Raw genomic sequence first — 26353 nt, 5'->3', positions numbered from 1 at the left:
GAAACGACTCCTCCAAGAAACAATGAATCTTGAACTATTGTCGAGCGAACGTAACACGGAGTGATCTCAACGTGTAACGGCTTGACAACGATGAAACACAATCTCCACGATCTACTCAACGATGTCTAACTATCTCTCTCAAGAACGACAAAAGGAAAGAAAGGAACAAGAACATTCAGATTTCAAATTCTCAAGTCTTTCCATCACTTGGGCATGCCATCCCCTTATATAGGGAGGATGGGTGCCAAGTGGCCGTTTGTGGAGGAGGAAACCGTCGCAAGACGAGGTACTCCTCTTTACAAGCATTATACTTGACGAAAAGGAAATAACGGACGAGGCCCAAGACAATGGCCCAATCCAATAGTTCAAATTACAACTAAACCAAATAATGAAGAAAACTTAAGAATCATCATGCCGAATACTTGAATCCGGGGTCACGGACATCAGCACGAGCTGCTCGGTGTGGCCGAGCTCGTCTTGTGTCGGTGTCGGTGCGATGGTCCCCCATCAGTTTTAAACTTCAATAACAATGAGTGTATAGTTAGTGGATTGATATTAATCACGAGGAGAAGATTGGACCAATTGTATTTGAAGGTTAAAAATATCGAATCAAGTGAGGCTTAGTCTGCATAATATGAAAACTGCACTTAGGGACTGATTGAATATTGATATTTATAGCTATTGGACCAAATCATCAATATCATTTTTGAGGTATCAAATCAAGAGGGGCTTAGTCAGCATAATATGAAAACTGCACTTAGGGACTGATTGAATGTTGATATTTATAGCTTGAAGCTATTGGGCCAAATCATCAATATCATTGTTGAGAGAATTAGTAGAGGAGTTGTGAAAATGATCTAGTTGGAATCATGATTCATTGATCAACGGGGTGATTAGTTAGAGTTAAAATAATCAGTCTTTCTTATCCAATATAGATTGCCTTATTTTCTAAAAAATATACATTTTCTTGTCTGGAAGCCTTCTCCTAGATAATAAAGAGCTGGTGAGTAATCCATCAAAGGTAGATGTTCAGTCCCAGCCTTTATTTGCTTATATATCTCTATCTGTACATCTATATTTCTCTATCTTTATCTCTTTCTCTATAATTATATTTCTCAACCTTTATCTCTATATCTATATTTCTCTATCTTTATCTCTTTCTCTATAATTATATTTCTCAACCTTTATCTCTATATCTATATTTCTCTTACCTCTATCTCTATATGTACATTTCACTATCTCTATCTCTATCTCTATATTTCTCTATCTCTATAACTACATTTCTCTATCTCTATCTCTATATCTATATTTCTCTATCTCTATCTCTATCTCTATTTCTACATTTCTCTATCTCTATCTCTATCTATATCTCTGTATTTCTCTATCTCTATCTCTATCTTTCTATCTCTGTCTTGCTATCTCTATCTCTATCTCTATCTCTATCTTTCTATATCTATCTCTATCTCTACATTTCTTTCTCTATGTCTGTATTTGTTTATCTCTATCTTTCTATCTATATATTTCTATCTCTATCTCTCTATTTCTCTATCTCTATCTTTCAATCTCTATCTCTATCTCTACATTTCTTTCTCTATGTCTGTATTTGTTTATCTCTATCTTTCTATCTATATATTTCTATCTCTATCTCTCTATTTCTCTATCTCTATCTTTCAATCTCTATCTCTATCTCTACATTTCTTTCTCTATGTCTGTATTTGTTTATCTCTATCTTTCTATCTACATATTTCTATCTCTATCTCTCTATTTCTCTATCTCTATCTTTCAATCTCTATCTCTATCTCTACATTTCTTTCTCTATGTCTGTATTTGTTTATCTCTATCTTTCTATCTATATATTTCTATCTCTATCTCTCTATTTCTCTATCTCTATCTTTCAATCTCTATCTCTATCTCTACATTTCTTTCTCTATGTCTGTATTTGTTTATCTCTATCTTTCTATCTATATATTTCTATCTCTATCTCTCTTTTTCTCTATCTCTCTATTTCTCTATCTCTATCTATTTCTCTATCTCTATGTCTATCTTTTTATCTCTATCTCTATCTATTTCTCTATCTCTATGTCTATCTTTTTATCTCTATCTCTATCTATTTCTCTATCTCTATGTCTATCTTTTTATCTCTATCTCTATCTATTTCTCTATCTCTATGTCTATCTTTTTATCTCTATCTCTATCTATTTCTCTATCTCTATGTCTATCTTTTTATCTCTATCTCTATCTATTTCTCTATCTCTATGTCTATCTTTTTATCTCTATCTCTATCTATTTCTCTATCTCTATCTCTATCTATTTCTCTATCTCTATCTCTGTATTTCTCTATCTCTATCTCTATCTCTATATCTATCTCTATCTCTGTCTCCATCTATATCTCTATCTCCATATCTATCTCTATCTCTATCTATTTCTCTATCTCTATCTCTGTATTTCTCTATCTCTATCTCTATCTCTATATCTATCTCTATCTCTGTCTCCATCTATATCTCTATCTCCATATCTATCTCTATCTCTGTCTCCATCTATATCTCTATCTCCATATCTATCTCTATCTCTATCTATATCTCTGTATTTCTCTATCTCTATCTCCATCTATATCTTTATCTCTATTTCCATATCTATCTCTATCTCTATCTCTGTATTTCTCTATCTATCTCTCTATCTGTATCTGCATCTGTATCTGTATCTGCTTCTGTATCTCTATCTCTATCTCTATATCTATCTTTATCTACATCTCTATCTCTATCTCTGTCTCTGTGTTTCTCTATCTCTATTCTGTATTTTGTTTATCTCTATCTGTATCTTTATCCCTATTTGTATCTGTATCTCTATCTCTATCTCTACCTGTATGTCTATCTCTATCTCTATCACAATCTCTTCCTCTATCTCTATGCCTACCTTTATCTCTATCTCGATCTGTATCTCTATATCTATCATTCTAGCTCTATCTCTATCTTTATCTCTATCTTTCTCTCTATATCTATCTTTATCCACATCTCTATCTCTATCTCTATATCTCTATCTCTATCTTTCTAGCTTTATATCTATCTCTATCTTTCCAACTCTATTTCTATCTCTGTCTATATCTTTCTATCTATATATCTATCTTTCTATCTCTATCTATATCTTTCTCTCTTTACCTCTATCTCAATCTTTCTACCTCTATCTATATCTCTATCTCTATCCATATCTTTCGATCTCTATCTTTATCTCTATCTCGATGTCTATCTCTATCCGTATCTCTATCCTTCTATCTCTATGTCTATCTATATCTTTCTATCTCTATCTCTATCTCTATCTTTCTATCTCTATCTCTTACTGTATCTCTATTTCTATCTCTATCTTGCTATCTCTATATCTTTTTTTCTGTATTTGTATCTATATCTCTCTATTTCTCTATCTCTATCTCTAGCGTTCTATCTATATCTCTATCTCTGTATCTATATCTGTATCTATATCTCTCTATTTCTCTATCTCTATCTCTATCTATATCTCCATCTCTTTGTCTATATCCCTATCTCTATATATATCTCTCTGTGTGTTCATCTTTAACTCTATCTTTATCTCTATCTATCTGTATCAGTCTGCATAGGCACTGATCAAGACATTATTTACATGGGCCAAAGGCCCATTATATACTTTCGTGTGCTCCAAGTCACTCAGAGAGGAGCTCTCTCTCTCTCTCTCTCTCTCTTCTCTATCAGCTCCAGATTCCTAAAACGCAGTTCACTGTAAATCCAAACCCTACGAGCTTCCCTTCCTCGCTTGATTCTCTCCTCGTCTCGTCTAGAGGTCTCGGACGATCGACAGTATGTGATGGACAAAAATCCATCGGATTCGCTTCCGACGGTTGAGATCTTGCCACGTGGCATCACTTAATCAATTCCTTGACATTTTGCATCAAACTCCCAGTTTTTTTACGCGCCCGCAAACTGACGCCCCCCAAAAGTAATTGTACATATGTCCCTCTCCTCCATATTGCCCTAAAAAAACTTTAAAAAGTACATTAAAAATGTGAAACGTGATTCTGTTTATGTCCGAGACGAGGGACAGGATGGGATAGTTTTTTTCTGAACAGGACGGAGCTGGCAAAGTTGGGACGCGGATGTGACGATTTGTTAGTCCTGGGACAAGAAAACTGTCCCGTCCGCGTCCTTACACTGTTTCCGCATGTCTAAGGTCGTCCCGTTCGACATGCAGAATCAGTGTAAGGACGCGGACGGGACGGTTTTCTTGTCCCAGGACTAACAAATCGTCACGTCCGCGTCCCAACTTTGCCAGCTCCGTCCTGTCCCGTCCATCTTCCACGTCCCGGACGATCCGAAACTACATCTGCTTATGCTGAATATAGTGCAGGGACACGGATGGGACGGTTTATTCATTCCAAGACTAAAAACTCGTCCTATCTGCAAGGTTGGCTGAAAATCCTCTCAGACGGGAAAACCGTCCCGTCCAGAGGTATCGGACGAAAAACCCGTCCCGTCCGTGTCCACGTCTTCGTCCCGTCCCGGAGATCAGAGGGTACAATATTCTTCCCGTCCCGTCATCGTCCACGTCCCGGGCGATCCTGAACTATATTAACGATAAGTACTGATAAAGAATATCTATTGATCAATACATTATTTACATGGGCCAAAGGCCCATTATATATACTTTCGTGCGCTCCAAGCCGCAGAGAGAGGAGCTCTCTCTCTTCTCTATCAGCTCCAAAATCCTAAAACCCAGTTCTTCACTGTAAATCCAAACCCTACGAGCTTCCTCCCTCGCCCGATTCTCTCCTCGTCGCCGCCGGCATGGATTTCAAGAATGTGAAGGTGCCGAAGGTGCCAGGCGGCGGGGCAGCCTCTGCCATGGCCAAGCTCGCCGTGTTCGCAGGCCTCGGTGTGTACGCTGTCGCGAACTCCATCTACAACGTCGACGGCGGTCACCGCGCCATTGTCTTCAATCGGATCGGCGGTATCAAAGATAAGGTTGAAGAGATTATCCCGTCTGTTTTTTTGGATGTCTTGTTGCTTAGATCGATTCTCTAATGGTTCTGTGTGGTCTTCTAGGTCTACCCTGAAGGAACCCACTTGATAATTCCCTGGTTTGAGCGCCCGATCATCTACGACGTCCGCGCGCGACCGCATCTTGTTGAGAGTACCTCCGGAAGCCGTGATCTTCAGATGGTATAACTCGCATTCTGGCTAGTATTTGTGATTTGCCTGCGTTTGCAGTCCTTGTAGACTGTTAATTTTGTAATCATCCGTGTAGCTGGTTAAACCTCACCCGTTTTGTTGTTCAACTCTGCCGATGACCGTCATTGTCACTAGTCTCTTTAGGTGTTCCTATTTTTAGCCAGTTTATTATTTTACTGGACATGATTTGGAAAATCTCTCACCTTAGAATGATCGATCCAATCACTTTGATTGGGCTTGATGGACGAATTTCTCTTAAATCAGAGATCGGCATAAAGTTGTTTTCCCTCGTTTTTAAGGTTCATTTTTCTAAACTCGTCATTTTAGAACTCGGGAAATTGTATAGTCATCTTATTTTATGCCCAAATGATTATTGCTCTGTTCTTTCATATTCTCTATCATTGGGCCTATGTTGATTATGGATCTCTGGTGATATTCCTTTACCCTCGAGAATCAAATGGTCCCTGTCAAATTCGTACTTCTAACTTAGTTCTGTACCATTTCTCTATGATCGGAGTGTATCTCTCCTTGTCAATTTAAACATTTTTCTTATTTTATGATGAGCTTTGTAAGTCTCTGAACTAGCTTTTCTGGTTAAATCCACCTTCTGAAGAAGGGGCTTCCGTCAAGGATGACGATTATGGGTGGATAATAATATTTTGGATGGCGCATTGCGATCATCCTTGTCATCCATTAATTGATGATGAATCCCTACCCTCGAAGCCCAAACATTTATGACAATGACAGTAACGGGATTTGGGGATGACAAAGATGAGGACGATTTTGTTATCGTCTGTGTAATTAGCTCTAAGTGATGACGACTATGTAGTCGAATCATCATTTTCCCCATAATATTATTCATCGATCGATGAGGAATCTTCATCCTCATTCATTGATACACAAGTAGGATGAAGATAATGATGTTCGGTATATTGATTACAAATTCGTCATCGTCCTCCAGCTCTATCTTCAAGAATATCTACTGCTCTGTGAGATGTGTATGATGGCTCACTTCTGTATACAGTTGTAATTTTGCTCATAGCAAAAACAGTTTAAGCTTCATCAGTCATGTCATCTTCCCTTTCTAATTTCCTCAAACGAGGCACTCATCCTGTAATCATGTAATCAGCATCGGATCTGACAAGTTGAGAAGTGTCTTGGTAATAAGATTTCATTAGGTTTATTCACGCTTGGATTAGTTGATGATGTTTTGTGTTTAGCATGCTAGAGCCTCATACATCTGTGCTAGTCTGGAAAACTGTGGCATTATTCAACAGTCTTTATTATGATACCTTCATTTCCTTCCCACTCTTCAATATCATCAATTTCCTAGCTCATTGTTCTCTTGGCCATGTATCTTCTGCGCTGAATTCTTTTTCATAATTCAGAAGAAACTGGTTCTGAATCTCAGCAGCCTTCTCCTTGTGAAATTGTCAAGAAGTGGACTTTTTTCTCAATCTAATACTATCTCCATCGTTTGACAGATCAGTCAGCTTCCCTTTAAATATAGGTAATCCATCCTTAAGAAGTGTATGATTAGTCATTCGAATATTGAGTTTGATCTCTTCCCTTTTACTTTGCTGCATTATCTGCTCTTTCTCAATCCTTGCAAAAAGATCTTCCCTGCAGTAACGGTGAACCTCCTACCCTTCCAGGCAACCTTCATTCCTTGGGATCATCTCTCTCTCTCTCTACCTCGCTTCTTCCCTCTCTTCCATCTTCAGTTTAACCAACATGCTTACCCGGAGAAATTCTGTAATTATTTGCAAATTTCATTGGAACCCAATGATACCCCCAAAGTTTTACCACAAGCTTTACTTTCACAGCATATATGAAATCCTCTCTAGAACCATGTTCTCTTAGAAAATGACTTTATCTTGGCTATCATTGACTCTTTTCTGGTGTTTTTGGCATAAAATGTATCTATTACTCGTCCAGGACGGGTTTGAGTACCATTTACGTATACATGGGCTGAAACCTATTGGAATAAGTACTTGTGACTCAATGTACTGCTTAAGTGTGCGCCTTTGAAATCTGGTCTGCTTATATAAGGCTTAGAAGAAGGGAAGGAAGAAACAGCATAAATAAGAGATGCTGTTAAATTAGTGTCTTTAATTACATTAATGAATTTGCCTCTATCTTTATTTGTATTTCGTCACTTTGTAAAATGGCCCAGACCTTTTAAAGTCTCAACTTTTTTTAATCTCTGAACAGGTGAGAATTGGACTTCGAGTTCTTACTCGGCCTATAGCTGACCAGTTGCCTATCGTCTACCGAACGCTGGGCGAGAACTACAACGACAGAGTCCTTCCGTCAATCATTCATGAGACCCTGAAGGCAGTCGTGGCCCAGTACAATGCCAGCCAGCTCATCACTCAAAGAGAGGTAACTCAGAATTTATTAGTTTATTTTTTAGGGCAACAACAAGGTCAAGCTAAACCCTTATTTTTAACGCACAAATACTAAACCCTTAACCCGTATACCAAAAATCCGGAATCCTAAACCCTAAAGGTAGTCATGGCCCAATACTACGCCTGCCAGGTCATCACAGAGAGAGAGGTAACACCGAACTAAGTAATTTATTTTTTGGTAGTGCAATAATGAGGCCAAACTCTTAAACCCTACCTCTTCAACACAAATGCTAAACTCTTATCCTCAACCCGAAAACCTGAAGGCGGCCATGGCCCAATAAAACCTCAGGTCTAGTAAGTTATTTTTAACTTACTAGTTGATTAATTCCGAGTTAATTAATAAGGAGGCCAAACTCTAACCCCTAGACCCTGAATCCTGAAGGCAGCCATGGCCTAGTACAACACCGGTCAGCTCATCACACAGAAAGAGGTAACTGGGAACTAAGTAACTATTATGTTTTTTTTTGAAAGATGATTTAATGCAGTCACCTGACAATGCAGTAACCAACTGACAAAGCTATTTATTTTTTCATAGTGCAATAACAAGGGCAAACCCTAGTTTACCCTTGTCCCTAAACCCTTACTAAACCCTGAAACCTTAGACCCTAAGTCACTACGTAACTCTAAACCCTTGTCACTAAGTAACTACTATGTTTTTTTTGGAAAGATGATTTGAAGCAGTCACCTGACAATGCAGTAACCAACTGACAAAGTAATTAGTTCTTCATAGTGCAATAACAAACTCAAACTCTAAACCCTTGTCCCTAAACCCTTAATAAACCCTGAAAGCTTAAACCCCAAGTATTGAACCCTAATTAAAATTGTCATTATAAACTAATGTTTTGCAGGCGGTGAGCAGAGAAATTAGGAAGATATTGACAGAGAGAGCCTCACATTTCAACATTGCCCTAGACGATGTGTCGATCACGTCATTGACCTTTGGCAAGGAGTTCACCAGTGCTATTGAAGCAAAGCAAGTGGCCGCGCAGGAGGCAGAACGGGCCAAGTTTGTCGTGGAAAAGGCAGAGCAGGATAAGCAGAGCGCCATCATCCGAGCCCAGGTGAGCCATGATTCTTCTTTTAGAAATCTGTTCTTGAATTTCATTGTTGGGTTGCCATCGAGGGTGTCGTAATTTTCTTGTCCATTATTTAAAAAAAAACTTCAAATGAGCTCATCTTTTGATTTGTTTGTCCATTTTTAGAAAAACTTATCCATTCTTATCTGAACCCTTTTTTTCGTTATTTGTCTTGTTTCTTTATTTATTTATTTTGAACTGGAAATGAGCTCTTCTTCTGATTTGGTCGTCCATTTTGATATTGGTCGATGGATGATCCTTTGATTTATGTTAGTAGGGACGAGTCATCCATTTTTCCTATTTTTATTGTTTATCGTTATTTTTAGCTTGGAATGATCTCCTCTCATTCTTTAGTTCTCCAATTTCGAAAAGCTTATGACCTAGGTAGATGAGCCATGCATCGAGATTCACATTCGTAGAAATGAATCATCCATTTTGCTCTTGTTTATTATTATTATTAATTTGAAATGAGCTCCTCTTATGATTTGCTTGTCCATTTTTAGATAAGCTTTTGACTTGGGTCGATGGACCATCCATTTTTTTTCCTTCTCTTAAAAAAACACGGATTATACTTTTGCCAATCGCACTGAATCATTTAATTTAATCTCATACTAATCCCATCCATTTAGATAGCGTTGCGAGTCGATTCAATATGAATTTTGAATTAACAAAAAATGGAAAAGCAGAATGAGAAAACTAATTTTTTTGTTGTGATTATAAATCAGGGAGAGGCGAAGAGTGCGCAACTGATTGGGGAGGCGATTTCGAACAACCCCGCGTTCATCACGTTGAGAAAGATCGAAGCGGCGAGAGAGATCGCGCAGACGATCTCCAATTCCTCCAACCGCGTCTTCTTAAACTCGGATGATCTCCTCCTGAATCTTCAGGAGATGGACTTGGATCCCACCAAGATCTCCGCCAAGAAGTGACCGACCTTTTTTAAAGCTTTTCTACTTTTTTCTTTATCTTCTTTTTTGTTTCTCTCAAAAATTGTGCTCTTTTAGACAAAAAAATTGCTGTAATATCTCATGATTTGGCTGACCCTGAGGAATTTGATGCAGTGTCATGGAGAAAATTTAGTCATTTTCTTAAATAAGCAGGGCGAACATCCATACATCTAAATTGTTTCTTTCACAAGTTCCTTTCTTTATATAAAGCACATGATGTTGGCCATTTAATTTAAAATTGAGACCTAAAGTTCATACTGTTCTACGATTGATTTATATAAAGGCTTTTAAGCTTGGGCTGTTTAAGTTGTAATACAACTTGTGGAAAAGTTTAGAAGTAATTTAAGAAATTAATGCCGGCTCTTAATAAAACTTGAAACTGGCTCTGCCATTGTCATCAATGCTGCAGTGCTTTACAGCTTTTGTCATACTTTTAGTTTTCATGAATTTAATTAAGTTTTATCATGGATTTAAATGCCAAAGACGTCATATTTCTTTTAATGAAGATTTTTCACCAATTATCAGCATCAGTTTCAGCTAATTTATAAGATTATTTCTGTTTAGAAAATTGTCTCTGAAGAAGGGATTAAGGTCGTAATCACCGGCATTCCTAAAGAAGATACTGCTGATTATGAAGATCTTGTCTTCTAAAATTGTCACCTGAACCCATAATGCATTGCGTGGCTTGGGGTGTTTGGGGTTGCCATTAGTTTGGGCTGCTGTTAGTAGTCTGCACCCGTCCCGTGCCAGATATCAGATGACAATATTGAGACGCCTGCTGGACTAGATATTCGAAAGGGCTTTTCTGATAGCCGTTTTTATTGATATTGGGTGTAGATAACATATATTCATTATCCGAAGCCCTTTCCAATATCCTTCTCTTTTTTCTTCTTCTTCTCCTTCACCGGGTCATTCTCCTCCTGCTCCTCTTCCTCCTTGTTCTTATTCTTCTCCTTCTCTTGAGTCTTCTCCTGCTCCTCTTACTCCTCATACTTCTCATTTTCCTCCTCTTTTTCTCATTCTCCTCCTGCTTACTCCTTCCTCTTATTCTCATTATCCTTCTGTGCCTTGATGAACCCAAAATGAGTCATGAAAACATACACGTCTACTATAGTTTTTGGATCATTTTACCGATGTTAAGTTCATTTTTATGTGAATTCATATTTCATGCATTGAATGAAACATTTGGTTTAAAAAAAAATTATTTTTCATGAAAAATGTGCTTTTTTAAAATTATTAAGTTTCATGGGTTCAACTAATCTTTCTAGTGCTTATTCTAATTTTTTTTTGCAGGGCTAAAAATAAACGCATGATTAAAAGGAAAGAGAGATAGAAGAAGAATACTTCAAGTAAAACAAAAAAGGGGTTTTAACATCCAAGGCGGCCAAGCTAGGGCACAACAACACACAAGTCGGTCACTGGCAGGCAAGCACTAAGCCCTGAAGCCCACCCACAGCCGGCCAGCGCCAACAAACAAGCAGCAGTGCCCCGCGGAATGAAGTCCTTGGCATAGGCCCATTAAAGGGCCCCCATTCATCACAAAGAGGCAGGGTAGGCTGGCGTGCACAGAAGGAAGTTTATTTCAATTTGTAAAATGAACCCGCTCTGAATTTATGTGGCACTCAGTTTCATTATATTTTCCCATAAGGGATATACTTCTAAAGGGTTTATTTTCAGCTCTTGTGGGCTAGGCCAACAAACAATATGATGGATTGTGACCAACAGACAGATATCTTAAAAAACTAAGAAAGAACAAATGACCGGGCTATGAGCCAACCTAGCACCCAGCCCGCATCAGAACGGTGCAAACCTCAACCGTCTGATTTTCTTAAGGAGATCAGATGGTCCAGGTAGGATCTGACTTTTCTTTTATATTATTTATTTTTACAGGTTTCAAAGTAGTCAATGGATGCTAACAAGGATGGCGGGGCCACATAAAGGACAAATCAAATCATGGAAGGCTGATGGGGTAGATGACTAAACACTGATGGGGCTGCTGACGTGGATCAATGGGTGCACCATAAATAACAACGATCCACAGCTGCCACATAATCGCAACTGTTGAACCCCATGTGAGTGGGATTGGATGGCCAGGGGCAGATCCATCCATCCCTCTCCTGGCTATTGACTCTACCGGCCAAGCAGAAGTTTCCAACTGCAGGAGGGAGCCAGGGGCAATCCAATGGCCCCTAGAAGACCCCCCATAGCTGGACCATTCCATATATGGCCACCCGAGGTCCTCCCTAGGCCTTAAGGGTTTAATAGTCCCCAATTCAAGCAACTTCCCACAAATCTTCCCCGCAACATGGGAGACCCTTCTGGCGGTAGAACGAGCAAGAGGAGGGTGTGGCACTTCTCTGACGGCTCCAACCTACCCTGGAAAATGCCAGAGAGATTCCACTTAAATAAAATTCCCTATTTAAAACCTACCTAAATCCTAATATCCCTCATTAGTACATCTTATTTAAATAACAGTTAAAATAGATAACAAAACTAAAACATCTTGTAGTAATAATAGTATCAATATTAATCTCTCTATCATATTAGCACTATCTTATACTTAAATTCTCAAAATTTCTCTTCAATTTCCTATTTTAGTATATTCCATTATTATAAATATATAAATCCATTTCATTATCGTACTTAGTTACTACATTTGACATCTGTATAAATAGTTCTAAAAAATAAATATAATTAATATATTATCTTATAAACACCATATCTATACCTTCTTTATTTCTTTCCAACTGTTACAAATTCTTCCCACTTACTAGTTACTTATTTTCCACCCTTTCACTATCTTCATTATTATTATAATTACTTATCTTACTCAAATTATAACGAATTGAGTGTATTTTCCTTATTAATTACTTATATTCCTTGTGGAGCAGACCTCACTCCTACTATACATATAATTGAGTGAGTTTGATTGAGGCAAATTCAATTACAAGGACATAAAAAATACACGCGTAATTTGCGTCCATCACTCTCCTTCTGCCTACTCATCCTTCCTCTTCTTCTCATTCTCCATTTGTCTCCACCTCCTCTTCAGATCATCTCTTTCCTTCTCTTCCTTCATCTTATTTTGCTTATCATTTATCTTCTTTTCATTTGTTTTCTTCTTCTTCTTCTCCTTTTCTTCCTTTCTCTTTCTTTCCTCCTTCCTCTTCCTCTCCTCCTCCTTGTTCTCTCTTTCCTTCTCTCTCTTCTCCTTTGATCACTTGCAATTTATAATATAAAATTGATGAATGTTACATACATATATGTGTTCTATAGACCGTATTTGCATGTAATCATAATTAAATGGACATGAATAGCTTTTCCCTATAGTTTCATGATTGTTTTTAATTTTTTTAGTACTTTTACGTGACATTTTGACCTTACTGCACTGAAGATTTATTTTTGCAGGGTATAAAATACTTGGCTAGAGGTTGTTAAGGCCTTTACTAATTTTATGGGATTTTCCATATTTTTTTATAATTTTGTGACCATTATATAGCCAAGAAATATTTTTTAGAATTAACAGGATATATTTTATGATTTATTTGGCATTTCAAAATGATTTTTTAACGAGATTACATGGTTTCCACCTCATTCGCCCAAAAATTCGGTCAAATTATGGCATTGCAATGCGCAATGCCATAATTAACGAATCATCGTCTCGATTATTACCTGGCGGGGGCGGCTCGAGGAGAAAGGTATGTTTGTCTTTTTTTTGTTGGCCTTTTCCGTGCAATAAATGCACGCGGTGAATCGATAAGCGCGTGCATTTATTAACATGAGAAATGTACTTTTTAAAATATTTTATAAAAATGTGAAATGCTAACGAGGCAGCGCCTGACATTCATCAATTTTTTAAATTTCCAAGCCATTCAAAAGATATATTTTCTCTCGCTTTTAACGCCAATGATTGCAATGTTTTTTAGCGCGCAAAGACATGGCAGCGCGTGATCTGAGGGTGGGGAAAATAATTAAAATGCTTTGGCAAATCAGAAATGTGAATTTTTTGCCTGCTTGGAGGAGAGATAAATGATCCAAGGGCTGATATTAATCGCCTGTGAAATGGCAATATCTTGAGATCTAGCCGTCCGATTATGCCCAAATCTGAGGGTAGGTTTGTCTTTTCACTCTCTATAATCCATATGGTTGGATTAGAAAGCCGAGTTGGAAAGTTGGGGAAAACTACCGAAGAAGCTCTCCCCCAACTAGTTTGGCCAGGAAGGACAAAGGAGTTCCTCTGAAGTCAACAGTTCTTGCTTCAAGGATCAAAATTGTAAGTTTCTTCTTCACTATTTCAACATCTTCTTGAATGATTTCAGAATGCCAAGGCATGGGTGAAATGTACATGCCCTTGGAGATGAATTGAATGGTTTTTAGCATTGCATTTTGGTTTTGATTCAAGATCTGACTTTAAATTCCCAGTTCTAGACTATTTCTCATCTCATTTTGCATCTTATATCCATAGATTAGAGTTGAAATTCACCTATACCTGATTTTCCCCAATATTTCCCACTTTTTCTCTCTAGGTTATCTTGCCAACTTTCTCTCTCTAGATCTCAAAATTGATTGTTGAAAAATCCAATTCCACATATACCTTACCTAAATCCAAAATTTCACCAAAAACATTCATCCATCTTCAAGTCGATTTTATAAATCAATTCCTAGCTTAGTAATTCCCAATTTAAATACATAAAAAATTCTCTTGATAAATCACATTTCCTTATTTTGATTTTAGTGTTTTGATTTATTGACATAGGGATAAAAATAATCATCTCTATAGTGTTCTGACCGAAAATATAAACATCAATATAAAGATTCTAAATACTTTTTAGTAATTGGAAAACAAAATTAAACATAACTAAGGCTCATTAAATACAAAAATCAATTCATTATTAAATTAATTCATAAAAAATTTAGGATAAAATTCTCGAGAAATGCCTCCCTGTGGTTCGACCCTTTTCTCATCCTATATTTCATAATTGTGATCAAGGGAAATTACTACAAATTTTATTGCATAAGCCTTATTCTAAACGACATTACTACTTAAATTTTATGACCCAAATTTAGGCTTATCATCCTTCTTCTTTTACTTCTCTTTCTTGTATATCTTCTCTTTCCTCTTCTTCTTTTACTTCTCTTTCTTGCATTTCCTCTTTCCACCTCTTCTTTTACTTCTCTTCTCATTTCTCATCTCCTTCCTATTATTATTATTTTACTTCTCTTTCTCATATATCTTCTCCTTCCTCTTCTTCTTTTACTTCTCTTTCTCATATATCTTCTCCTTCCTCTTCTTCTTTTACTTCTATTTCTCATATATCTTCTCCTTCCTCTTCTTCTTTTACTTCTCTTTCTCATATATCTTCTCCTTCCTCTTCTTCTTTTACTTCTCTTTCTCATATATCTTTTCCGTCCTGTTCTTCTTTTTCTTCTCTTTCTCATATATCTTCTCATTCTTCTTATTTACTTCTCTTTCTCATAACTCTTCTCCTTCTCCTCTTAGTTTACTTCTCTTTCTTGTATCTCTTCTCCTGCTACCCCTTCTCCTTTTTCTCCCGTCTCTTCTCCTTTTTCTTCTCCTTCCTCTTATATTTTTGGTTCATATTTTGTAATTACTCTTATTTATAAGTAATTATTGAAAATCAATCCATTTAAATTTATTTAGATTCTCCGGTTCTTCTATGACAATTAGTTTAATCTGCCATGTGTTAGGTTGAAGTATGTGTATATTTTATTTTAGTTGAAGTATGTCTGCAGAAATTCTGCACATAATTACATAAGTATGTTCATCCTCTCGTGATGTTCAGAATTATGATCACATTTTGTAGTATTTTCCTGATCCAAGTCACATTTGGGGTGGAGACCCAAGAACATGAGGCTGCATGTAGCAAAACATCTCGTAGTTGCCAACCTCATCCACATTCAAACATATCGGTCATCATTGACTACCCCGCATAATTTGTTGATGGGTACTATGCATACATATTATGCTGAGAGAAGAACCAGCACAGTAAGAAGAAAGCAATCAAGTGGAAATTGGATAGGAGAACTGATGTACATTTTAAGTCTTATCATCTTCATGAAATGAAGAGCTGAGGAATATTATTGATTAGCAGCAGCCGTCTATAACCCAAGCTATGGGTGGCATATCACATGGAGGGTTGCCACGGCGTCAACCTTGAAATGACCATATCATTGATGAGTAAATGTAATTACATATTGTGTTTGCTCATCAGATTGGCCTTGGAGCATCATTCAGAATGCAACATAGAAATGTGTCACTATGCGACACAAGTCAACATAGATGATCTAGATGTACAAGTGCATAAAGGAGGTGTTGAAGGAACTATGGGATAATGCACACAAAGTACCACTCACTGCAGATACATGGACCACAAAGAGTGGTACTAAAGGTGATTACTTGCCATCGTCAAACAAGACACCAACAAGAATATGGCATCACATATTGTACAGGTTCTGGAAAATTTTGAACTACGTGAAAAGGTCTTTACATTAGATGTAAGCATTTAGAGCTAGGAATTTTTGGGCAGGTCTATGCAATGATTTCACAACCGTAAAGAAGAGGATGTTAGCAGTCATTGCGAAGTAGATAAATAACACAAATCCAATGTCTAGCATCACGTGATATGTGCCATGTATCACACACATTTTCAACCTCACCGTCTAGGTGGCAATGAAATGCTTTTCCATTCCTTCCACCCAAGCCGTAGTGCCCAAAAAAGACGACACGGAGTTTGACACAATACGATGGATTCCAGATGATCAGTTTGAGAACAATGAGGAGAACCTATTAACACCCGATGAAAATAATGGGGGACAATGTTTAGTATGCTTGGGAGACAATGGCCAAGGTGAGGATGTTAACGTGTGCCATTTGAAGCTCTATCCTGCAACAATAGGAGTAAGCCAAAGTGTATGAACAGGACCCCAATGTTCAAGATAGTAACATGGCCACGCTGTACTTTCTGACAAGTAGGAACAACATGTACGGAGATCTGAAGAAACACGATGCCATTGGGAAAGTTTGAAATAATTTCAGCACAAAAAGGAAGCTGAAAAAGATATCAAAGAGTGAGAGGGAGTTGGTGAAAGAGTCTTCTTGCATTATTTTGTGATTCTTTGTCTCTACTGATTGTGCTAACCTGATAGATTCTCCAAATAACATACGATGTGTCATTTATCATTGCAGGTCTCCAGGAGTACAACTATGTGACTGAACAGATCTAAAAGGAACATTTTTCTCATGTCTGAGCATGCCTAACATGGCTCTTGCATGCATGGAGATACAATAAAAGTTGAAAGAACATGTAAAACTCTAGTGAGAAAATGAAGCAATCACTTCAATGACATTAATGGACCCATTCCATAAAGAGTCCATGCCATGTGAGAGGTTAAAAGGAACAACCACCGACTATATCTCTTACCCCATGACTCATTAGTGCATGTTGTGTTTCATTCTATTGAGGATGGGAACTCCCAAACAAGTGAGGTATACTCTTGATCGAGGAGTACTACGTGAAACACCCCTCATCTCGTGCCTTCTGCAATGTCAGCTATGTACGAGTTCAATACATATCTTACAGAAGTTGTACCTGAAGAGGGAGCTTTTATGTCACTCTCTTGGTGGCCCAACAAATGAGAAAAATGGTTTCCCTTGCTTCATTTGTAATATAATTACTATCTATTTGTGCGGTGAGTGTAAGAGAGCATGGTTACAGATCATGCATATTGACAATAAGCATAGAAACACCCATCACAATGAAGTGTTGGCTTCGTGCGGACAATAAGTGCTGGTACAACGACGTCGATGTAGATTTAGATGGAGAGAAGGGTGTCATATCATTTTGAGGTTTGAATACCTAATATTCCTATCAATGTATTGCAATTACGTTTAATGACCATCATATTTTTTTCATCATCCTGTAATGAGAAGGAGATGAACAATTCGGTACTAACCTATGATGGGCTTGTCTTGGGTTCATTGAGGAAAACTGCATCATCAATCTAGAGCATATGTGACATCACCTAAAATATGGAACAATAATTTCATTTTTCTAAAGAATATATGAAAATATTCAAGAGTATTATGACGATTTGTAATTTTATTTTTACATTCACGACCTACACATAATATGAGTAAATGACTTATGTTAAAATCTTATTTAATTAGAAGGAGAGAAGGCCTACTAAAATGTTTCATAAGTGTTGATTTCAATCATATGAATAAATTAAGGTTAGCTAATAACATGACATCGGTAAACAAGTGTTGGTACAATTATAACCTATTCAATGTCATCTGAAAAATATATATGTATTAACTAAATTCATTAAGAAATATATGTATGTATATCTCGAATCAGTTGAAGTCAATATGAAAGGAACCAATATTTTTGTTTAGGGCATTTAAGAAATACTAAAGCATGTAATTAATTTTTTCACAGTACAATTACGAGTAGCTCAATTTATAAATACAAATACCTTAGGAAATAAAATCTAAAGAATTAAAAAATTCTTGATAATTAATATATAGGCATAATGTACTGATAATCTATATTTTAGGGTTCTAACTCGTTGTCAATACTTCAGATTATTCAAAAAAAAATATTAACTAGTACTTAGGAATATTTAGCTCCCCCTCTTCTCTAATGCTTTTTCCCACACACCCAATACACCAAGAACACACTCAATATCTTCAATCAGGCCACATGAGTAGGAAGCACGTTCAAGATGAGTTTTACAGTGACCCATGCCTCTATTTATAGTGGATGGAAAGAAGAGGGGGAGCTAAATATTCCTAAGTACTAGTAAATATATTTTTGTTGAATAATCTGAAGTATTTTTGTTGGATGGAAAGAAGAGGGGGGGCTAAATATTCCTAAGTACTAGTAAATATAATACAATATGTTGTATTATATTGTAATACGCTTATTATTTAGAAACTTGCCCTTGTAAAATAAGGGTTTTGCTTAACCAAGAGTAAAAGAGGTGTTCTCAATCGGCGAAGCCTCTAAAGCCTGAGGTGATCTCAATCGGCAATGCCTCTAGGTGTTCTCAATCGACCAAGCCTCTAAGATGTTCTCAATCGGCGAAGCCTCCTTGGACAGAGCTGAGGAGTTCTCAATCGATGAAGCCTCCAAGTACTGAGCTTAGGATTTCTCAATCGGCGAAACCTCACAGCCAATCCTTGTGCTCTCATTTATAATTTAAACCTTTCTAATATAATATATTTAAACTTCTTACCTGTAACTCTAACTCCTATACTCCATTTTAGAATAAAATGGCTAATTTCTTTGTAAAATGACTGATTTTAGACTATCGTTATCACTATGTCTAAAATCATGGTTGTATGGGTTGTTTTGTTCTTGCATAACCATTCTGACAATCGTATGATACGAGGGGGTACGTTGACTGATAACACACTTATTATCTGTTCTCATAATTTTTTCCCCTATATTTGACTTCTCATGTCAATAAATGCATTTGCTCATTATTCGTTCTTTCTGGGTCTTTTCGTTGCATTCACTTACAACAAGAAAGAACCACCAGCGTTTGGCGCAGCCCCTGCATTTTGCTGCATTTTGGAAGGCGAAGCTACAATGAAAAGTTTAGCTCAATTTGACCTGTGGATTGTCAGATATTGAAGCTTGAATTTGGAGAAATCTTAGCCCTTGATTTTTCTCTCTCCTCATCATCGACGCTAACACTTCCTCTTTTTCCATTTTCATTTGAACTGAAAATCGCTGAGATTCGTCGACGCATAGTCTATTGTGCTCGCACTTTTCGGAGCTGACATGGCAGCGCGACATTGCGTCCACATGAGTGACTTTCTCTTTCAAACCCACAAAAAATTTGACATGTGCATGCCATGTATACATGCGCGTGCCACATGTACACCTATCGCCATGTCGTATTGCCACATCATCGGCCATCATATTTTCCGCCATTCAAAAGAGAGAGAAAGAAAAGTCTTCATTTTTTGTCTTTTTCACCTCGGTCCACACGTGTATTTATTGCGAAAAAATGTTACTTTTTCTGATTAGTCCACATCACCTGTGCCAGGAAAACTAAAAAAATTCGTAAGTATTAAATGCAGTTATAGCATCGCTAATCGTGATGCCACATCGGCTTAGTTAAATGATTGGATGATGTCAATCATTAAATGAGCTTAATAACGCCAATCATTATACCCAATCCTGATTCATTGACATTCGACAAATCGAACGTTGACACGTGGCGTCTCGAAATAAAGGACCCTTAAATATATGTTTAAAATCATATTTAATAAAATAAAGGCCAAAAAAAAAAGGTTTTGAGTAATAAAAATTATACCTTTACAAATTTAGTGTCGAAAAATTCTAGATAACTCATATTCTGTCTCAAAAAATTAAACTCTTTCAGAATCTATTGTCAGAAAAATCTCCAAAAATATATAAAAATGATAAAAATTCAAAATATCGTTCTAAACAGAAATTTAATAATTTAAACCTTGATAACATGCATATATAGTTCAATTAATGCAAATAAATATGTAAATATGGGCAGATTAAGGTACTAAAAATGCATGTTATCATGTACAATGTAAATTCATATAGTGGTAACAAATAAATTATTTTCATCTTAATCATGACATGAAGAGGGTGATAATAAGCTCACGTTTTGATTCTATTTATAAGAGGGTGATCTTCATCTTAATAATGAAATGTATCACATTAAAATAATTGACTGATTTTAGTGGGCGAAAAGGTCACACAGAACGAGCATTTGTCAACTGCGATCTGGGAAGATAGGTCACCTTATGAAGCCTAAATAAAAGTTATAGCCAGTGTCAATAAGGGACTCATCAGCACAACCCAAACTCTATCTTTGTTTCACATCATATAAGAGGTTGAAGGTGTCTAAAGTTTCCAAGTGATGTTATTCACAATAACTTATACACATCACTTTTTCTCTTTTCTTTCATATGGGACAGTGTGTACTTGTAACAACAAACCAGTGTCCGTTGCTAATTTTGCTGATTTTGATATCAGTATCCAGTACCGTCACCCGCGATGTCCTGTCCCCCACAATATCCGTCCTGATATCCGATATCTGGCAGACAGCTGATACCCATCCAATATCCAATATTTGAATTCACCTTGCTATCATCCATATATCAGATATCAGTTGCCCAATATCTGGTATCAGACAGATACAGGACGAGCAGGCACGAGACTTAAGGCTTGTTAATGGATAACAGTTGATCATCTATTCCATCCCATACCATCACCAGTCCAAACCTCGGAACAGGAATGTAGCAAAAGCCTTCGCTCCTTTTCTTTTACCTTCTGTCTTATTTCACTGTTACACTATGTTTACATCCATTCTATATCAGTTTCGTCGACTGTTATGTCAACCCCTTGGAGGGATTGGCTGATCAAAATGCCATTACATCACATTCCATCTTCCATCCATCCTCTTCCGTCATTCGTCATGTCCATCCATGAACTATAACCCTAAAAAATTTGTTAGGAGACTGATTTTTCAGGAGTGAAAGGGGAGAAAATCAATCTAGTGGAAGGGGAAAGTGATCTCCCGGGAGAAGACCAGTGATTATGGAATGTGAGCAGTATTGACTTAACCCAGAGAGATATAGGGGAACAGAGACTCAAACTTCAATCATAATTCGCTGCCCTCATTTATATTAGGGTGCTCTATTTAAAGAAACATGCACCAAAGGAAAAAACCAAATGCCTCTAGTGGGTTGAAATGACAGAAATGCCCCTGAAAGTGTTAATAGTTAATATGAAATGACCCAAATATTTCCACGAAGATGACAGATATTATGAGAATTAGCCATGAAGTGATCTCGGAGACTCCCTTTCTTCAGTTTTCTCATTTAAAAAAAAGTACCTAGCTTATCTTTGACGAAATGTGGCCTGAGACTTTCCATCTGTTAATTTCTAATTACTAATGAGATCAAACATCCATCCAACCAAAGGTCTCAAGACTCAACTAATGATTGAAATTAAGCAGTCTGAAAATTTCTAGTTCTTGAAGATGACGACGATGGCAGTACAGTTGTCCTTGCAGCGTCTTTCACGGACAGCTTCTCTCACTAGCCGCTTGGCCACAGTGGCCACAGACAGCCCATCCTGGAAAAATTTATGACCATAATGCCCATGCCTCTCACTAGAATATTGCAGAGAGTGGATATTGTGTTGATGGTTACCTGAAGATGTTTTTGAACAAAGTCCACAGCATCGCCAGGTGCAAACACCTTCAAACCATGGAGAGGGAGAGATTGAAGAACATGTCCAAGGAGAGAGACATGATTACTATGATGACGATAATAGCATAAGATAGTGTAATAGATAATCATTGGATTCTAACCTCCCAGAGGCCGTCGCAGGCAAGAATGAGAAATCTCTCTCGTCCTGTTAGCTCGAAGGAATGGATGTCCGGAGTTGCGATGACCCCAACCTAATCCAATCATCTTCCACAGATCAGATGAGATTAAAAAAATTGAGATACAATAAAAAAAGCTCTCCTCAAGAAAGAGGTTGAAACCGTTATTCCATGTAAAAGATAAAATCTTACTATGCAGACAAGAAATTGACGGGTCTGCTCAAGTTAGGGTTCCGAAAACTCTTTTTGATTTTTAACACAAAAGTGCGATAGGTTTCCTCAAGAAGTACGAATTTCCAGCATTGCGGATCTTAAAACGAAAACTTACAGCAAATCTTCTAAAATGAATTTGTTTAAAAATAATAAATTAAAATACCAAAAAAATTGATCATATGCTTTCCCTTGAGAATTCATTTTCACAACTGCAAACGGATCATGCTTAATTTTTCCGTATTAGCAAACTCTTGTTGGTTAGAAATGAAGAGAAAAAACAAAACCACGCACCAAAAGACTTGTAAGAGCTTTTGTAATTCCATTGGTAATTATATTTTGTCTAAATGCATAGACTCATTCAGATTGCCGAAGTTATGCAACCTTCTTAAATTGGCGATCACCGAAGGCTCTAGAGACTTCCAGGCGGCCCTGCAAACGCCCATTAACCCCAATTGTTCCACCTGCCTGGAAGAGAAATAGGAGATAATGGGTCAATATCAAAGGTTGCATAATGAATACATTCATTAGGACGCCCTCCTCCACATATATATTTTAGAATGTTTGAGCCGTTCTATTTTTGTTTCTTTCTGGATGATATGTTTATTGCTTTGAGATTTTTACTGGCTCTGTATTTTCAAAAGAGTTCTAAGGCCTGATCTCTAAGAGTGTTCAACTCCAAAGTAAGAAGTTAAAGAGAGAGGGGGGAGGGAGGGAACCAGATCCACTCGAGCTGCTAAAATAGAAAAAATTGAGGATTTTGGTTTAAATGATGAGGAGTTGAAGATGATACGCCCCAGTTGTATCAAGATAATATCGAAAACCAAATTTTTTTTTTGCAAATCAAGATTTGTAGCAAATGTAGATAGCTCCAAGGTTTGATCCTTGATGAATGCCCAAGGAGAGGGCAAGATCGAATGACAAGAAAGAAAGAAAGAAGAAGACGTAGAGGCACTCCCTTGACAGCGCACCCTCCCTCTGGTTCAGCAGGCCTGCTCCTGCTGCTCCAGCCCCTGATCGATGGTAACAACCAGATCTTGAAGAATTTCAAAAGTGTCTCCCCTCGAGCTCTTTTTCTGTTCTTCCTTTTGTTATGTCTTGAGTAGAACGTACCAGAAGATAACTCAATGGAGTAGATCCAATATGGATTATGCTGGTGACTTCAAAGCTATTTTGGGAGAAGTAGATCACTGAATAAAAATTTTAGTTATATATGTATCCCATCACCTTACCGCCTTAGGAGCTCAGAAAATATTACTGTAATTGCTCCTTTTTCCATTAGGTTACATCTGCCTAAAAATAGGCAAATGGAATTCACTTTTACACAAAACAACCTACTAAGAAGGGAATGGTGCCTTTGCCCAGTCATAGGACATGCATTGGATCCATAAATCGCAACAGCAGTCGAAGTGAGGGTATAAACACGAGATGAAACATTGAGGGTGAAACATTGGATGCAGGACAATGGGAGAAGCCTGCCGCCCAGGACCGCGGGAATAAAACCCTAGAAACTTTGTAGAAATGCTCATTTTTTACTTCACTCTTTCTCCCTAAGATTGATAGAGATATACACTTTTACATCAAACCCCCCGTTAAACTGGATCTGGAATAGTTCCTTCTGTCTTTGAATTGATGGACACGACCTATCATCATATCTCCAAAACATTTGTTGTTCATAGCTGATCTTGGGTTGTCTGCACAAGATTTGGCAGTAAGTCCAATATTAACACCGCTGATAATTGATGGCTCTGATACCATCTGCAGAGGAAATATCCATATATTGCTCCAATTTGGCAGAATCGCCAGCAGAGGAAATTAAGCGATCACACGAGACAAGGGAAAGAGGAGATTCACAGTGGGTAGAGCAATGGTTAAAGGGAGAGAGCTTAGCCGTGTCAGCTTAAACTTCTTTGGTGGTAGAGGTGTTAAACTTGCATCAGCCTTCTTCCTCTCCTGCTGCTTCTTGTCATGAAGCTCTGTCAACTAGGATGTTGTCGAAAAACAACTTAACTTCTATTGAACGGGATAGAGCTTAAAAGGCCATACAGAGTGAGAGGAGGTGGGCCCCATGTAACTCAAACGACTTATCTCCACAATGGAAATAAGTCACCTAAACAAGGCAGTGGGCCACTTACTCTGTGGGCCCGCCAACATAAAGAAACGAAATGGGTCACTTTAAAACACGTGGCCAACAAGTATTGAAATAAGAAAAACAAAACATAAACAAAAAACTGTCTAACAAGAGGATCTCTTGAAATGTGATACGATCGAAAGTATCAATAGGCCAATTCGAATATATTTCACGATAGAATATCTCTCTACTCGGAATGAGTCTTGTAAATACGAATAAAGAACGGATCTATGTCGATCGGGACAGCTCTCCTCCCTCTGGAAATGCTCCTTCCAAATCTTCTCGGATCCTCCGCGTAACGATTCCTCCGATCAGCAAATCTCAGCTCCCTCTTCCAGCACTGCGGGCAACTCCACTACGACGAGCTCCTCCCTCCGGCCGCTGTCGAGAAGGCCGTCAGCTGCCTCGGCCTTCCGACTAACTGTCGACCTGACTTTTCAAGAAACGACAAAAGATAGCCCTTCCGGTTAGCTGCCCCTTATTTATAGGGAGTGGCTCTTCCCGACTTATTGAGTTTGCAACCGGGTCAATGCATAAGATCAATAGGGCGTTGACCAGTCCTATGCCTGTTCCTCCTCTAGTATTTCTTGGCATAGAACCTAACAAAATGCCAGCCTTGTCATCCTAGCAAGTTCTGGTTTTATTTTTTTTGCTGGTTCTGGTTCAAATAAACTCAACAACCTGTCACAGAGAAAAATTTGAGGGAAGATCTAGGCTTGAGAAACCATGTTTCTCCTTTGCCTTCATGATCTGTTGACAAATTAGATAAAACTGTACAACGTTGTTGTCGCCTATCTTCTTCAACTTCAAAACCAGCCACTGTATATCTTGAAAACTAGGCTTTATAGTCGGGCTGGTCGTATAGATTTTATTGCCACAGATCTCAAGAAAGAAGACTCTGATGTGTGCTTCTGGTTTTATGAGATTTGTTCTGAAGTAATCTACCGTGGAAGATTGAAATCCAGAACAGAATTTCTTAGTTTTGAGCAGCTACAAAGAGGGAAAAAAATAAAATAGCCACCTCAATGTTGTACCCATTAGCAGAAGAAAACCTTCCAAGAAACCAGTTGTACATTAATGGTAGTTCAACCGAATCCCAGTCCTCAAAATCACGGACTATTGCTGGATCAGCCAGTGATAGATGATGAGAGAGAGAATAAGATTAAGAACAGTAGAGAGAGAATTGTGGGCAATGAGTCATATTGGATGTACATCCCCCACAGAACCGGGAGGATCTCAAATCCTTCCAGTCATCTGCCGTCTCAGGAACAGCCTTTTCTTGGTAAGTCTGATCTCCCCTTTAATTCCAGATTTCCCACCTCTTTAATAGGTTCTGCATCGCCCAGTCCCACATATTTATTGGCGACATGCATCACTTATTCAACAGCTTAGCCTCCTTCCTTTATAAGTACTCTTGAGGATCTTCTCAAGATATTTTTTGCCACAGTATCCTATGTCAATACAAGGGCAACCCACATGCTACACTTCTTCTCAGCATGATTTGTCCTACCTGCATTACAGTTCCTTACGTAATTCCTGGGGGCCAATCCTTTTTTTGGAAAACCGAGGAGCAACAGCAGTTTCTCTGTTGACTGCTGATTTCATGCAAAGAACTTGGAAGCCCCTTGGTGAGCATTCTGACGATTTTCTCTCTATAATCTTGAATCTTCTGGCGAATAAGATGGCACTCAACCTCCAAATGCTCCCTTTTCTCAGTGAATACCAGATTAAAAGAAATGCGTGAAACAGACTGATTATCACGATTTAATTATTCCAGAGGCTATGGATGGGAGAAGCAATGCTCCTTGAGAAAGTCACAAACACAAAGGAGTTCACAATTAACTAATAAGGTTCCACATAGGACCGGATCAAAATTTCTTCATAACCTTTCAACTATATGCATAACCCAGGATATGGGCCCAAGTTCATACATATATCTCGCCTCTTTTTCTTTAAATCTCTTTCTCTCTAGCTCTCACTCGAG

At 37.7% G+C, this 26353-nt stretch overlaps 2 protein-coding genes across 3 annotated transcripts in view; one reads left to right on the top strand and one right to left on the bottom strand.

Moving 5' to 3' along the window:
* The first annotated feature begins 4696 nt into the window (after nt 1-4696).
* Nucleotides 4697-9762, top strand: LOC144703197 (prohibitin-1, mitochondrial-like). Its single transcript, XM_078575310.1, has 5 exons — nt 4697-4985; nt 5067-5183; nt 7407-7577; nt 8452-8664; nt 9405-9762. The coding sequence occupies exons 1-5, from the start codon at nt 4809-4811 to the stop codon at nt 9606-9608; spliced, it is 882 nt and encodes a 293-aa protein (XP_078431436.1). The 5' UTR covers nt 4697-4808; the 3' UTR covers nt 9609-9762.
* An 11810-nt stretch (nt 9763-21572) lies between these two features.
* The window catches only part of LOC144702926 (Protein phosphatase 2C family protein), a 39721-nt gene continuing 34940 nt past the window's right edge, over nt 21573-26353 (bottom strand). For both annotated transcript variants that reach the window (XM_078574952.1, XM_078574953.1), the window contains 4 exons: nt 22623-22706; nt 22014-22103; nt 21853-21900; nt 21573-21775 (listed from right to left, as the gene is read on the bottom strand). In XM_078574952.1, the coding sequence (XP_078431078.1) occupies nt 21668-21775; nt 21853-21900; nt 22014-22103; nt 22623-22706 (330 nt within the window). In that variant the 3' untranslated portion in view covers nt 21573-21667. The remainder of the gene's footprint in view (nt 21776-21852; nt 21901-22013; nt 22104-22622; nt 22707-26353) is intronic.

This window comes from Wolffia australiana, chromosome 5, assembly GCF_029677425.1.
Source record: "Wolffia australiana isolate 7733 chromosome 5, ASM2967742v1".
NCBI lineage: Eukaryota > Viridiplantae > Streptophyta > Magnoliopsida > Alismatales > Araceae > Wolffia > Wolffia australiana.
The sequence above is the reverse complement of the archived record's forward strand: the minus strand, read 5'-3'. Positions and strand labels throughout refer to the sequence as shown.